This window comes from Pogoniulus pusillus, chromosome 31, assembly GCF_015220805.1.
Source record: "Pogoniulus pusillus isolate bPogPus1 chromosome 31, bPogPus1.pri, whole genome shotgun sequence".
In the NCBI taxonomy this organism is placed as follows: domain Eukaryota; kingdom Metazoa; phylum Chordata; class Aves; order Piciformes; family Lybiidae; genus Pogoniulus; species Pogoniulus pusillus.
Genome location: NC_087294.1, coordinates 5,478,665 through 5,494,897, shown reverse-complemented (window position 1 = coordinate 5,494,897; position 16,233 = coordinate 5,478,665). Strand labels below are relative to the sequence as shown.

At 44.0% G+C, this 16,233-nt stretch overlaps 1 protein-coding gene across 3 annotated transcripts in view; it reads left to right on the top strand.

Moving 5' to 3' along the window:
* The window catches only part of PHACTR2 (phosphatase and actin regulator 2), a 174,071-nt gene that overhangs the window by 27,430 nt on the left and 130,408 nt on the right, over window positions 1-16,233 (top strand). The window contains exon 1 of one of the 3 annotated variants that reach the window (XM_064169168.1): window positions 10,307-10,608. The exons of the other annotated variants lie outside the window; for them this stretch is intronic. Coding sequence (XP_064025238.1) covers window positions 10,596-10,608 — 13 coding nt within the window. The 5' untranslated portion in view covers window positions 10,307-10,595. Of the gene's footprint in view, window positions 1-10,306; window positions 10,609-16,233 lie in introns of those variants that run through there. 3 annotated transcript variants of the gene reach the window in all.

The following is a 16,233-nucleotide window of genomic DNA, read 5'->3' as shown; positions in this document are numbered from 1 at the left end:
TTGGTTTCCTTTTACTGAATTATCCATTAGCAGATTTTAAGGGAAAACTGAAATGAAATGAATGCTTTTAAGTAAGCTTAAATTCCCTCTCTCTTTACTGTATGTGAAATTGTGAGAGACAAATCTATAAAACACACAAGTGGTGGTCAGAAGGTAAGATTAAGGTCTTGAGATAAGCAGGGAAAAATGTTTTGTGAATCTATCATATGGAGTCATTAAAGCATGATAAAAGTCTGGTGTTTCACTTCAGCAAAATAATGAAAACATCTATTCATGGCACTTAGGTTATTAGGTCTGACTTGTGCAAAACAAGCCTTTAAATTTACTTGATTCTACCCTTTTGTTCAGATCAGTAACTTGTGTTTGGTCATTATCATCCAGAAAGATACTGAGTCCTGACGTGATGTTCCTCCAGAGGCAGAAAATCCACCAATAGCCTTGGTAGCTTAATCACTCTTGCTGTTGTGATAGGTATCACAGTATCACCAAGGTTGGAAGAGACCTCACAGATCATCAAGTCCAACCCTTTACCACAGAGCTCAAGGCTAGACCATGGCACCAAGTGCCACGTCCAACCTTGCCTTGAACAGCCCCAGGGACGGCGACTCCACCACCTCCCCGGGCAGCCCATTCCAGTGTCCAATGACTCTCTCAGTGAAGAACTTTCTCCTCACCTCCAGCCTAAATCTCCCCTGGCACAGCTTGAGGCTGTGTTCTGGTGCTGGCCACCTGAGAGAAGAGAGCAACCTCCTCCTGGCCACAACCACCCCTCAGGTAGTTGTAGGCAGCAATAAGGTCTGCCCTGAGCCTCCTCTTCTCCAGGCTAACCAATCCCAGCTCCCTCAGCCTCTCCTCGTAGGGCTGTGCTCAAGGCCTCTCCCCAGCCTCGTCGCCCTTCTCTGGACATGCTCAAGCATCTCAATGTCCCTCCTAAACTGGGGGGCCCAGAACTGAACACAGGACTCAAGGTGTGGTCTAAGCAGTGCAGAGTACAGGGGCAGAATGACCTCCCTGCTCCTGCTGGCCACACCATTCCTGATGCAGGCCAGGATGCCACTGGCTCTCTTGGCCACCTGGGCACACTGCTGGCTCATGTTCAGGCAGGTATCAATCAGCACCCCCAGATCCCTCTCTGTCTGGCTGCTCTCCAGCCACTCCGACCCCAGCCTGTATCTCTGCATGGGGTTGCTGTGTCCAAAGTGCAGCACCCTGCACTTGGAGCTATTGAAGCCATCCCCTTGGACTCTGCCCATCTGTCCAGGCGGTCAAGGTCCCACTGCAGAGCCCTTCTGCCCTGCAACCCAGCCACATCTGCCCCCAGCTTAGTGTCATCTGCAAACTTGCTGATGACTGACTCCATGCCCTCATCCAGGTCATCTATGAAGATGTTAAAGTGGATGGGGCCCAGCACTAATCCTTGAGGGTACTTGCTTTACTCAAAAAAGTGTCTATTCTCAGTTTTCAGCCATTCTTCTTGTATCTATTTCTAACAGACTAAAAGGCTTTGTGTTTTTCTTGGTGCTTTGCCCCTTGGGACTCAAACCATTTTCACGTTTTAATATTGCAACAGAAGGCTAAGCATTTTTTGGCTTATATTAACCATCCTCATCAGGCTAGTTACTGAGAGCAAGATGTTGCTGTATCAGCCATGTTTTGAGTGAACCAGAGATGAACTGAGATCCAAAACTGGTGCTCCTTAAATCCAGAGCTTCAGTTTGGCCTCTTCATAGGAAATCTGTCCAAATACAAATGCTGCATCTAGCCAAATATCATGGTGCTTTCAGAACATTAAAAGATGTTCATATATTTTTCAAAGCCAGATCATTTTATGAACAGCCTTTATAATTGTCTAGCTCAGGTGTGGGAAGCCTGAAGACCATAAAATGGCTTTTCACAGAATCATAGAATCAACCAGGTTGGAGGAGACCTCCAAGATCAGCTAGTCCAACCTAGCACCCAGCCCTAGCCAGTCAACCAGACCATGGCACTAAATGCCTCATCCAGGCTTTTCTTGAACACCTGCAGGGATGGTGACTCTACCACCTCCCTGGACTTCATTTCACAAAGCTCATATGGATAGAAATGTTCTATTTCATGTTTTTACCATATAATGCTGACATTTCTATCTGCCTGCTACATTATAACTACACTCAACAGTCTTATTTTGAATCTATCCACCTTATTTCTTATGCCAGATCTAGCCTGGCACTCTGGATAGCAAAGGTCATTATCTGAGACAAGGTTTTGGTTGGAGCCCCTTGCTGTTTCCATAGGAATAGTAGTTCATCTCAATGCATTTGTTTGTGATATTTAAAGAGAAAAGGAAAGGTTATTTCAGTTTGCTTGACAGAATTCACTTATGTGAGCAATATGTTATATTAATGCATGAACACCCACACCATGGTTTGTAAGTGGCTGTGCAGGCCTTGTAGTCTGTCTCCCAGAATACTTACCCAGTTTTTCTATGGCAGGGAAAAATTATCTCTTCTGCACTTTCCCATATCATAGCCTTAATCCCTTCAGTAGCCATTTGCTTTTCCAAGTAATTTCCAGTTCTGGGAGACTCTAAATGCAAACAGAAGTGTGTGTTTTGTTTCTGAGAGCAAATACCTGACAGTTCAGTGGAAGATCTGTGGCAGTTCTGCATCCATACACTTTTCTACTGTTGCAGCCCCACTTGGGTCTTCGTGAGCTGGTACATGACAAGCTTTGAGAGTTTGACTTCCAGGAAGAGTGGAACATGGAGGATTAACCACAGTTCAGTTCATGTGTGTGTTTGTATGCCTATGAGAGGGATAGAGGGGTCAAGAAGGAAAAGTAGTACAGAAGTGGTGGCTAAGAGGGAGGAGAGAGTGCAGATGAGTCTGGCTTTATGAGCTAGTACACGACAAGCTTTGAGACTTTGTGAGCTGGTACATGACAAGCTTTGAGAGTTTGACTTCCAGTAAGAGTGGAACATGGAGGATTAACCACAGTTCAGTGTGTGTGTGTGTCTGTATGCCTAAGAGAGGGCAAAAGGAGTCAAGAAGGAAAAGTAGTACAGAAGTGATGGCTAAGAGGGAGGAGAGAGTGCAGATGAGTCTGACACATGGCGTTTTTATGAGCATGTCATGGTCGTGTTAGGGCATGGCATAAATTGTTCAAGCTTATTCCAGTCCATTAAATCCTCTAAAGATTTCCAGGTGTAAGTAGGCAGCTAGGCATAAGCAAGCCTGCCTGGCTGTATATCAGGATGAGTGGGAAGTCTAAAGGGGGGGGGGGGGGGGGGGGGGGGGGGGGGGGAAATTGTGTTTACTTTTCCAGATGTTGCAAATCAAATATGTAGCACGCCTCCTTCTGGATATGAGTTCACTAAAAGCCAGGATTCAGAAACAAATTAGGACTTAATTAAATAATCAAGCATTTGGAGGTGTTTTTCTTGTCCACACTTCTATCTCCTGCTGAGCACCACTTTTCATGATGTGCTGAAACCCCTTTCTTGACCTCTCCCCATGTCCCTGCTTACCCTCCCACTGCCTCTGTGCCTCCTCTCACTCAACCCTGTCACTCTCTCTGCACTATACACATACATATGCCTGGCCCCTTCCTGCTCCCTCTGAAAACCCATCTGTGCTGTGAAACTCTCCACCTACAATGACTACACATTGCTGTCTGGATCCCACTCTCTTCTTGTTTTCTATTAAGTCTGTTTGCTTCAGTGATGCTCCTTCTCCCCTTGCAGCTTTTGGCAAGAGTCAGAACCTCTGCATCTGGCCTGGCTATTCAAGGCTAAAGTCCTCCCATGGAACAAAAGGCTCCTGTTGTTTGCTCAGCAAAATAAAGTAGTCTCTGCACTTAAAGCAGTATATTAACAGTATTTTCAGGTTGAACCACAGCTTCTTCCCAGAAAAAGAGCATCCCTATTACTATTATGCTTTCAAAGTCTTCTGCTTCTGTGAGGTGGGGAAAAGATGTTTGCCAAAATCTTCTCCTGGTGGTGCTGGAAATTGTTGCTGGGCTTGGGAAAGGGTTTTGCTAGAGATCATTTCTGCCATATGCTGGTAGTGGTTTAAGACTTACTGGAAAATTCCAACAGAGAAATCAGGACTTTCCTGAAAGTTCAGTGCAGAATGTAAATAGATTAGAGGGTTGGTTGTAAAAAGAACAAGAATGATAAAGTCTGTATCATTCATGGGTTTACTAATTGGGATAAAAAATCAGTGCATAAACAATTCTATCTTCTTTCTGTCCAGGCTTCCATCTCCTTGCAACTCTCTGCTCCGTACTACTCCCCTTATCTCTGCCCTAACCTTCTCACTGGTACAAGGTAACGGGAGAAGAGAGGGAGAGGGAGGAGGGAGTGGGTCCAATTGCTGGAAACTCTTCTGGGTTTGTCCAGGGGTATTGAGAACAATTCAGGGGTCCTTGTGTTGCTTCTACCTTGTAAATAGTTGCAAATATATGTATATGTATTTCATATGTGCATACTGCATATATACAAAATATACCCAGGGAAGTTGTGGAGTCTCCTTCTCTGGAGACTTTCAAAACATGCCTGGATGCATTCCTGTGCAAACTACCCTAGGTGATCCTGCCTTGTCAGAGAGGTTGGACTCAATGATCTCTGGAAGTTGCTTCCAACCCTGAAAGTTCTGTGATATGCTTTTAGATTTTAGCTTGCTGTAAATAGGTAGCTTCATTTGCTTCCAAGCCTTCTGAGCTGGTCTGGTTATTTTCTCTGGGGGTAATTTTCAACCCACCACAATGCTGAAACGTTAGCCCTAACTTAGGGAAACGTATTCTATGTGTATGGCTTAGCACTTCCTCAAGAGGCTTTCCCTTTTGCTTAGCAATTTTCAAGCAAGCACGAGAAGAAAGGTGGTTTCCACACACCTACAGCACGAAAAGCACACACCTAGCAACTTTGTGTTCATTGAGATGTTCATAATCAAGGGTTTTGGTGTGGTTTGCAAGGCATCCTTTTGCAGTAGGTGCCAGTCTTTGTTACTGGCTGAAAAACTGGGATTTATCTGTAGTAGAGCCCCAGATGCTTTGCTTCCATTCCTGTGCCTTCAGAATGTTCTTCCCTTCCTCCCTGCTGAACTGCCCCATCACCAGTGGAGAGAGAAGTGTACTTTGCAGAAAGAAGTATCTTCTGGAGGGACACAGATCCCTTGTACTCAACATGGTAATGGTCCAGGACTTGGTGGATGCATGGAACAATTGCATGAAACTGTCTATTTAGAGTGTTGGTGTTGACTATACAAACCCACAGCATCTAAAAACAAGTACAGCTTCTCCCAGAGACACCTGTATGATGGTTTCTGTGTGGGAAGAAACAGACATAGTGAAAGGGAAGTGAAACATTTTGCCTGAAATGGCATCTTGTGGAGTCAGATCTTAACAGTGACAAATCTGCACTGAGCCAAACCAGATTTCACATATTCTAAATGTGTTCTTAGGCATCTTTGTCATGATTGGAAACAGCACAGCTGAAGCTGTAGATCAGATCTGTGGGTTTGTCATCTCAAAGTGTTTTTGATAGCAGGGAGTTGAGGTCTCTCTTTACCCTGCTTTATTTATGACTTACCTGGGCAGATTGCTTTGCCTCGGTGAATCCTCACTGATTTCCCCAGAAGTGCAAATATCATTACTGCAGGAGGCTGTGTACATCAGGTGCATTGAAGAATGGGATAATTAGGGTTCTGTGTAATTAGTGGTGCTTCTGATGTACCCCATAATGCTTTCTTCTTTAGGAGGTCATACTGATTATCTGAATTAGCCGCTCCATCGGCACTGGGGTCTCACAAAACCTCTCCTGTATTTCATAGAATCAACCAGGTTGGAAGAGACTTCAACATCATCCAGTCCAACCTAGCACCCAGCCCTAGCCAGTCAGCCAGACCATGGCACTAAGTGACTCACCCAGGCTTTTCTTCAACACCTCCAGCGACAGTGACTCCACCACCTCCCTGGGCATCCCATTCCAATGCAAATCACTCTCTCTGCCAACAACTTCCTCCTAACATCCAGCCTAGACCTCCCCTGGCACAACTTGAGACTGTGTCTTCTTGTTCTGTTGCTGGTTGCCTGGGAGAAGAGGCCAACCCCCAGCTGGCTACAACCTCCCTTCAGGTTGTTGTACACAGCAACGAGGTCCTTCCTGAGCCTCCTCTTCTCCAGGCTAAACACCCCCAGCTCCCTCAGCCTCTCCTCATAGGGTTTGTGTTCCAGGCCCCTCACCAGCTTTGTTGCCCTTCTCTGGACACCTTCCAGCACCTCAACATCTCTCTTGAATTGAGGGGCCCAGAACTGGACACAGCACTCAAGGTGTGGCCTGACCAGTGCTGAGTACAGGGGAAGAATAACCTCCCTTGTCCTACTGGCCACACTGTTCCTGATGCAGGCCAGGATGCCATTGGCTCTCTTGGCCACCTGGGCACACTGCTGGCTCATCTTCAGCCTACTATCTACCAGTACCCCCAGGTCTCTTTCTTCCTGGCTGCTCTCCAGCCACTCTGTCCCCAGCCTGTAGCGCTGCTTGGGGTTGTTGTGGCCAAAGTGCAGATTCCTGCACTTGGCTTTGTTAAATCTCATCCCATTGGCCTCTGCCCACCCATCCAGCCTGTCCAGGTCCCTCTGCAGGGCTCTCTTACTTTCCAACAAATCCACAGCTGCTCCTAGCTTGGTGTCATCTGCAAACTTACTGATGCTGGACTCAGTCCCCTTCACACAGCTCAGGTGTGGGGATTGAGCATGGTACAGGTTCTGTAGGATATCTTATGTTGGAGCTTGCACAAATCATTCAGAAAGACTGGATGAACAAGGAATTGATCCCAGGTCTTAAGTGCCTATGACAGAAACCAATGTAAGCCAGGACCCACTCATAGCTGAAGAAAATTGGGTTATAGGATGATGGAGTGTGAGATTTTGGGAAAGCAAACAGAGCTCTGCACACTCTGCAGATGTGATCTTCTCAGTCCTTATTCAAAACTGCCCTTAAACAGACTGAAGTATTTTGCTGTCTTACAACTATGGACTGTAATGGAGTTCTGCACTTGTACATCAAGAATATTTATGTCTAGAATATATGTGTAGTTGACTTCTAAATAACAATTGCAGCCTGCTGTTCGACCCCACCTAGTATCTGTATCTTTCTTTTGCCCATGTGTAGCCAGGGAGACATTGCTTTAATCCCTGTGAGAAGTGCATCTGATCGTGCACATTTATTAATTTCCATGTGCTAATCTACCTAGAAGGGGGAAAAAAAAGAAGTCATGTATTTTGTAAAGTTCTTTTTTTGGAAGGTACTGGTGAGTCATTTTCTGTTTAAGCAGGAGAGATTTAGGGCATATGTCATATTAAGTTTCTATTTATAGCTAGCTTTCAAGAGTTAATAGATGGTTACCTCTCATAGCCCTGATGAAGCACCCAAACTCAGTGCTGGTTTCCTCTCTCTGTACCATTGGCTGATGCCTGCTCAAGTACATGCTACCATTTCCCACACCAAGTGAAACTCAAAGCACTCATAATGGATTCAAAAACAGTCTCTCAGCTTTAATCAGCACAAGACATTTGCACACTGGTTAGGATTTAAGATACTGAAAGAGTGGTGAGGTGTTGGAGCAGGCTGCCCAGGGAGCTGGTAGAGTCACCATCCCTGCAGGTGTTCAAAAATCACGTAGGTGTGGAGTTTCAGGATAAAGTTTAGCAGTCATAGTAGTTGGGTTAGATTTGGACTGGATGATCCTAAAGGTCTTTTCCAATTTTAATGATCCTGTGATTCTATCCTGCAGTGGTTGGCTTCTCACTGTTGGTTAGGTTCAGTCAGACACCTGTAGGCTTTGCAGCTCTGCGGAGCTCCGCTTCCAAACCAGGTGTCACGACCTGGTGTCCCAAGACAATCCTGGGCAGCAGGGGACATCTTGATAAGACTTAAAAAATTCCATTGGAGTAAATAAAACGAAAGTGACATCCAAAAGCTGATGAGTTGGGTTTGTTAGAGGCAGTGAAAATGCTCAGTAATGGACCCGAACTGAGGGGAAATGGGAAGAAAAAAAGGAGAGGGAAAAAGAAGATATCACCATTCCTTGGATCCAGCAAGCATAAAAATACAGGAACAGCACAAGTTCTTCCTGGTGAGTGTACATTCCTGCAGGGACTTCTGTGGTAAATGCAGCACCATGGACCTGGAAGTTGTGGTCCTTTCAGGGGAATCTCCCTTTCATGCAGACAGTTTGCTCTTCCCCTGGTTGACTTCATAGTTGAGCGATAGCATCCTGGCACAAAAGCACAATCCTCTGCTTTTCCTTCCCCAGCAGTCTGCCTGTGCTACACTACAGGTCTCTCTGAGACCTGTGAGGCTTTGAAGACCCACCAAGAGCCTCTGCTTTCCCTCCTTCTCTCCAAGAACACAGTGCTCTCCAGGCAGCTACCCTCCACAGAGAAGCTGGAGAAAGCTGGTTGCTTCTGCTGAGTGGCCACTTCACAGCCTCCAGTTTAGTGCTCCCATGCAACTGTATTTCTTCAGATGCACATTAACCAATTACCTAAATTGACACATTAATCAATTGTCATTAACTGGTGCAGAACCCAGTGGATTGATAATTTTTTAACCCTCTGTATTGGTGTGACTGTAGCTCTCTGTAACATAGACTAACTAATGCAACATGTCTATGATAAGTTCTATTTTTATAAGCTCTTTATAAGCCACTTATAAATAGAATCTTAATATGAAGTGTGACAGATTTCTAATCTTTAGTCTCAGCCCTCCAAGTGCTTCCTTTCTGGAAACACAGACTATATCCAGTATGCCCTAGATATTCTCCATTCTTGCTGATGACTTTAGCTCCCAGCCATTGATTCTCTCCACTTCTTAATCAGTGTAAATAGATCAGTGCTGCAACTGTGCTTTTGTTTAACGTTTTAAGAGGACAAATAAGATCAAAGGGGCAGTGAGGGGGTGAGAAATGGAGAAAGTGCTTCGTGGCTGACGGGATGCTGTGAGGCTGAGGGTGATTTGTGTCAGTGTAACACAAAAATCTGTGTGGTGTTGAGTACTGTGTGAATTCACCCTTCCACCAAAGTCATAGAATCATAGAATCAAGCAGGTTGGAAGAGACCTCCAAGATCATCCAGTCCAACCTAGCACCCAGCCCTAGCCAGTCAACTAGACCATGGCACTAAGTGCCTCATCCAGGCTTTTCTTGAACATCTCCAGGGACAGTGCCTCCACCACCTCCCTGGGCAGCCCATTCCAATGGCAAATCACTCTCTCTGTGAGTGTTTATGGTCTCATTTTCACCACTGGGCAAACACTGTGACACAAGATGCTTGTTTAGGGTTATACAGCAAACTATTGCCAAAATGGAGGATGGAACCCAAATTTTCTGGGTACCCTTCAAATAACTCCTTCTGTTCACCACCTGCTGCCGGGGGAGAGATGTTTTTAAATTCAAACTAAAGTATTTTTTCCATTTGTAAGGAGGAAACTCTAGAATTTTAGAGAAGGGAGGTCTTTATGAGTCTTTATTGGGTTTGTTAGCTTGTTTACTTCTACGGGGGAAAAGTCTGTGCATCAGCAACTCAAGTGGTATGGAAAATATAGAATACTTGTCCGCCTCAGCATGTGTCATTTAGATTTTGTCAAGTCTGTTCCCTCCACCATCCCATGTGTTTTTACTTTGACTTTAAGGGAAGTAAATCCCTGTAGTGCTTTTTCACCCTTTCATTACAGCCCTATGGGTGTGTATGTATATACTCAGTTATGAATATTATGATAATTAGAATCATAGAATCAAGCAGGTTGGAAGAGACCTCCAAGATCATCCAGTCCAATCTATCACCCAGCCCTAGCCAGTCAACTAGACCATGGCACTAAGTGCCTCATCCAGGCTTTTCTTGAAGACCCCCAGGGATGGTGCCTCCACCACCTCCCTGGGCAGCCCATTCCAATGGGAAATCACTCTCTCTGTGAAATGTCAATTAATGTCAAGACATTAATATACATACATGCATTTGCAGATAAGCACATCTACTCTGCTTTTCACAAACCATCAGGTGCAGGACTTGCAGGATTTAAAGCACAGCTAAACCAATGTCTGCAGACTGTGATCTAACATGACACTTTCTCAAATATAGATTCCTCCCCTTTTTTTTTCCTCCTTAAAACTTTTGCTGTTGCACCACTGACAAATCACAAGCCTTTGCTCTGCAATCCATTCTCTCCTAAATGTTATTTAAAGTTTTGCTTTCCTACCCATTAAACCCATCCTCCTTACAGATATTTTTGATTTTCAGAAACCTATATTCAGTCTTATAGGCTTGGAGTTCTTTTGTTTTCTCCCTGAAGAGGTAAAACCCTGGGGGATTAAAGTATCTACTTGATAGGCTCGCACAATCCTAATCAGCCTATAATGGAGCTAATGGCTGTTTGTCATCCTTGGAGATATAAATTTCCTGGTGATGTCTGCTGCAGTCAGTGCATGAAGTATGCTCTGACTGCCAGCAAGGTCTAATAACCAGGAGAAGGGCAGCCAGCTTCATTAGCAAGAGAGTGGGAGCGCGCCGGCTGCTTTTCTGGAGGAGAGTGCATTTCTGAACACTGAGAGGGGAAAATGGATCATGCTGGTAAGTGAAATAAACCAGATCTTCCTTCTCAGCGGAGCTGCGGGGTGCGTTTGTGCTCTGCCTCACTTGCTGCAGGAGATACGGTTCGTTAGCCTTCGGAGCTTCTTTTCCAGGGTCCTCTCTTAAGGCAAATTTCTGTGTGTAAAATGTGACACACTTCAGTTGTTAACCCTTTGGTAGTCTGCTTTCTTTTTCTTTTCTTTTCTCTTTTAAGTCTGTATTTCCTGGAAATGTGAACCTAAAACCATACCATAGGAGCTGTCCTTTTTTAATCTTTTCAGCATTGTTTCAGAGGCTGCATGCAGGCAGTGTGGCAGGATATACTGACACAGGATATGTGCATGTACTTCAGGTGGAAAATACCTCTTATAGATCACAATAGGTGTGGATAGATAACTAGTAAAGTAGATAATACATCTCTTCCATGTGTCTTGTTTGAAGCTGTCTCTATTACTTCCATATAATGTCTTGCTCTGTTTTATATTCAGTACAGAAGATCTTTGCACTTTTTGTTGTTTTGTTTGATGTTCTGAGTTTAGATCAGGCATTTTCATGGCAAATAACACACTCTGTGGTTTCTAAGGAGGCAACACACAACACCTACATTGCACTGGTTCGTTATTTGCAATTCCTATTTGCATCACCTTGTAGCATTAAGCAGATCAAAAAGAGATCTCTTTGGGGTGGATATTTTGCATCTTGCTTTGGCTGTTGTAAAACTCAAAAATCTCAGTGTCTTACTGATCTATTAGTGCCAGTACAATGCATATTAGGACACAGAAATCTCAGCGCCCTTTGAAACCTGCTCAAATCATCAGATTTGTCTCGTGCTGACCTTAAAAGTGCTGCTCACTTCTAGAGTGTGTGGAAAAGAAATTATTCTGCAGTAGATTTCAGTGATGATACTAAAGGTGTATATATATATATAGCTTACATTTTGTGGGGGTTTGTAAATGGCCTCTTTTGTTTTAGTAATAGCAAAACTCTTGCTTATGTCTGATAAGCTGTCCAGGTCGATCTCGTCTCGAGTGTATTGCCACCGATTTCTGCCATGTACAGATTAAAGGGTCCTGCTGCTTTTATTTCTGTAAAGTCCAAGATGACAAATAATAATATATTTTTTTCACCCAGAAATGAAAATGTTTGCATCATGGAAAATTACATTACTTAAAAATGGACCTGGGCCAAGTCTAATATTCATTTTTGTGAAATAAACAAGGTTAGAAATACTCTTTGCACTTGATACTTTGGCTAGCTTCTAAGAAACCTTAACATAATAAAAGATAATGACTTGTGCCTGGTATTCCATGATGAGGCAGAATTTTCTGGTCAGAGGGGAAGAATTCCTCTTCTCTGGTACAGTAGCCTGTGGGCATGAGATACTCTGGCAGGCAGTGCTAATTCCTCTAGGTTTTTACACTCCTCAGCCTGCACGACTAATACTGTTGAAGTCTTGACAGAGCTATCACTTTAATCCAGCCATAAGAATCTGTTCTGGAATGACTCACACTTATTTTAAAGGCTAGTTTTGGAGGGGTGAAAAGGGAAGCTAGCGCCTGAAAACCATAGAATCTGATTTTCCTCTCTGTGTGTGTATACAAGGCTAGTTTTGGAGGGGTGAAAAGGGAAGCTAGTGTCTGAAAACCATAGAATCCGATTTTCCTCTCTGTGTGTGTACATAAGGCTAGTTTTGGAGGGGTGAAAAGGGAAGCTAGTGTCTGAAAACCATAGAATCTGATTTTCCTCTGTGTGTGTATATTATTTTGCCTTAGGAAGTTTAGTTGCTACATGCAAAACATGGAGGTGAAAATAAGAAAGTCTGTGCTCTTTGCACAACTTTTTCAACTAGTCTCAAAGCTTCTTAGAACTTTGGCTGAATTACTCTAGGTAATTTTTTTTTCATGCTGAAACAGTGACCCATACTTAGTGCCTTTTAGAAACCAGTTGAAATCAGATAAAATAATCCTTTTAGAAGGGGAATTAGAAGCTAGTTGTAAAAATACCCCCAAACCAACCCAGCAACAGATGGAACTAAGCTTTAGTGAAGACATCTCAGCAGAAGGTAAGGCCATGCTGCAGCTTTCACTGTGGTTACCAATTAGTTTCTTGCTGCCTGAGTCAGGTTGGTCCAACCCCGCAGCAAGCTTCGTCCCTATTTGTAGCATAGGCACACTTCCTTCTCCAGGCAGCATTACCAAGAGTACAGCCACTTCCATGCTTTGAGCACTGTGGAGAACACTTCAATTTCCAAAGACCCTACAGGGAGTGGGTAAACACAGCTAGATCTGCAGAGGTATTTTTAGGGCTCTTGATCCCTAATTGCAATCAAATGGAATCGGGTGCCAACACGGGGACTGTGCATCTGAGCATCTCTCTAGACCCACTCTCTGCCCCCTGATTGCTACAAGGATGCAAATACACCTTTGAAAACCCAGGCAGTGTAATCGGGGCACTTACAAGTTCAAATGGACAGAACCAGGAAATTTGCAACCATAGAACTCTCTGCCTAATTAATTTGTTCTTTTACAGTGTGGCAATTGAAATGTAAACATGGTAATGTATACAAACTGGATACCTGCCTGAGCTCTTCCTCAAGAGATGCTAATTCTGGTGAAATAGAGCTGCAGAATATTAGCACAGCTGCGAGTTTCAGCCACTGAGTGTTAGAAATAACAAGCTGGTTATCAGTGCCAGTGAATGAGGCCTTTGTTATTAAATTCATCATGCTGCCAGAGAGACTTTCAAAGTCAGACCATGGATTACTGTTGGGCAAAATTCCATCTTTCCCTTTCCATAGCAGAAGTATCTCTGTAATTCATCACTCTTCTTCTGTGCCATCACTGAAACAGTTTTCTGCCCCAAACTGTTATTTTAAAAGCTCAGTGTTGCTAATAGGTCACCTGTGTGTGCCTTTTAGCTGTTTCAGTCTGTGCTGTTTTGTGGGTTTTAAGAAACAATGCTTTTCTTTCCTTTAAATCTTTGCTTATATTTTTAATCTGCATACTGAGACAGCTCTACATAATCGTTGTCTTGTGTGTTCTTTTAAAAGCCTTTCCTGGAATAACAATAAAATATTAATCCATTTGTGTGTGACACATCAAGACAGTTCTAGCTGCAATTTTTTGGGTCTATTTTGGCATCAGCTGTTTGTGATGGGCTGGCTGCAGGTATTGAGCCACAAGGCTGTCTGCAACTATGGGCAAGGGAGGACAGCCAGCACCCCTCCACCAGCAGGTTCTGGGCTCTGGCTTTGCTACACAGGTCTGCTTTGGACCAGACATATCAAACCTGGTGAGAGAAATGATATAATAAAACTTGTTTTAAAGAACCAAGGAAGGGCTGGAAATAGCTTATGGGGGAGGAAAAAAGCAAATATGAAAGTAGCAAGAAACTTGCAGTAGCAGGAAGAGAGAAGCTGCATAAACAGACATTCCCAAGTGGTACTTTTTGGAGGGGATTTTGTGGAAGGAGGAGTGAGATTAGCATCATCCCATCCCCCAGAACTCCTAGTCAGCAATGTAGACATGCTCCTCACCTTTAAGTGGACAGCTCTCACACAGACATTCGTACTCAAGGAGAGTGCCCACACAAGGTGCTGAAAGCTGGAGAGGGAAGGATCTCATCAGGGTGAATGGCATCATAGAGAGGTGCTGAGTTGTGCATACTATACTAGTACTGAGCAAAAATGGGAGGTCTTGTTTCATGTTTCTTGGGGATTTACATGACTTCTTTGCACTTGGAATATAATCTCAGCAGTAATGAGCTAGCTGTAGTTAATTGTTACCCTGAATTATGTAGGCTTTATAGCTGTGACTGCAGCCTTCCAGTAAATAACTTGTTGTGAAGGGACTGGATGTCTTGCATATTGAATATCCTACCTCTGAGGAGTATCCAGGAGCACACTGAACTATTTGTCCAGTAGTGAAACTTAGAGCTTTCCATTCCATATTTAACTTGAGGCTTGAAATGTCATGGGGCAGGATGAATAGCAAGTGTCAATTTGGGCTTCTTCTGCACGATATTGCACATCACAGGAAGGATAAGAGACACAGGAAGTTATCTATTGATGCTAATTCCCTTGCTTTTGAAGTAACTGGTCATGTCTTTTTAACTGGCATTGACTTTAAATATAAGAGTACTGGGATTGAATGCTGGTTAAGGATTTGATGCTTTGTGGTCTCTCAGCTGAATTCAAGGCAAACAGGGTGCGTTTTTTCAAGTGTAGGGGAGAAATACATTTAGGTAGTTAGAAAAGCAAGCTGGGAAGTGGGCTTCTAATTACAACCCTGGTTTTCTCATCAACTCAAGAGTGCTCAAAAAACTCTATTGTGGCCCAGCTGATCTGTGTTCAGAATGAGGTTTTATGCCAATCTCACAGGGTGGTATAAGGTTCATTTGTTGTTAAAGGGCTCTGAAATTCTTTGGCCATCTAAGCTTAATATTGGCTCAATTGCCCTTACCAGTTTGGAAGCCTGTTGAAACAATAGCACTTGGAATGGAGACAGTGGCACTGTAACAGTAGGATTGTCAGTTCTTGGAACACAATGACTACTCCAAACTTCAGTGTCAAAATCAGTAGCATCCTACTGGCAGCTTCTGTTTTCGTCTTTGGTGATACTTTGTCCATGCTCTCCCCAGCAGTGTGAAGGTGCTTTTGGAAAGAACAGCATCTCCTTTCTCTCCATCCTACTTTTGTGTATAAGTTTACTCATGGTCCTTGCAAAAGGTGGCTATCAGTGATACCACGTTGACTTTTGTGATGGGTTGAAATTACTCCCCAAATAAATCACCAGACTAGCTCAGAAGGTTTGGAAGCAAGGTGAAGCTGAATTTACAAAAGCAAGCAAAAATCTAGAAGTATAAAATGCAGTGAGTATGTACAAAATATGTTTATATACATTTACAATTCAGGGACATTACAGGGATCTCTCTGTACTGATTCGCACCCCCACAGACAAGGGAAAAGTGAATAGTTCTCCCCCCCAGAAAGAAAGCCCACAGCTACCTAACTGTAACCAGAGCCTCAGCCAAGGTCAGCAAAACCATGCAAAAGCACCAGCCAGCAGCAGCCACAGTGAAGAAGAAACAAGAAAGGAAGAATAGTTTGTGCAGCAAACTATATACTAATCCAGCGATCCAAGGGAATTATATAGACCTATCTATTATTCATAGAACCATAGAATCAACCAGGTTGGAAGAGACCTCCAAGATCAGCCAGTCCAACCTAGCACCCAGCCCTAACCAGTCAACCAGACCATGGCACCAAGTGCCTCATCCAGGCTTTTCTTGAACACCTCCAGGGACAGTGCCTCCACCACCTCCCTGGGCAGCCCATTCCAATGCCAATCACTCTCTCTGTGAACAATTTCCTTCCAACATCCAGCCCAAGCCTGCCTTGGCACAGCTTGAGACTGTGTCCCCTTGTTCTGTTGCTGCAGAAGAGACCAACCCCACCTGGCTACAGCCTCCCTTCAGGTAGTTGTAGACAGCAATGAAGTCCCCCCTGAGCCTCCTCTTCTCCAGGCTGCACACCCCCAGCTCCCTCAGCCTCTCCTCATAGGGTTTGTGTTCCAGGCTCCTCACCAGCTTTGTCGCCCTTCTCTGGACAAGTTCCAGTTATGCTAG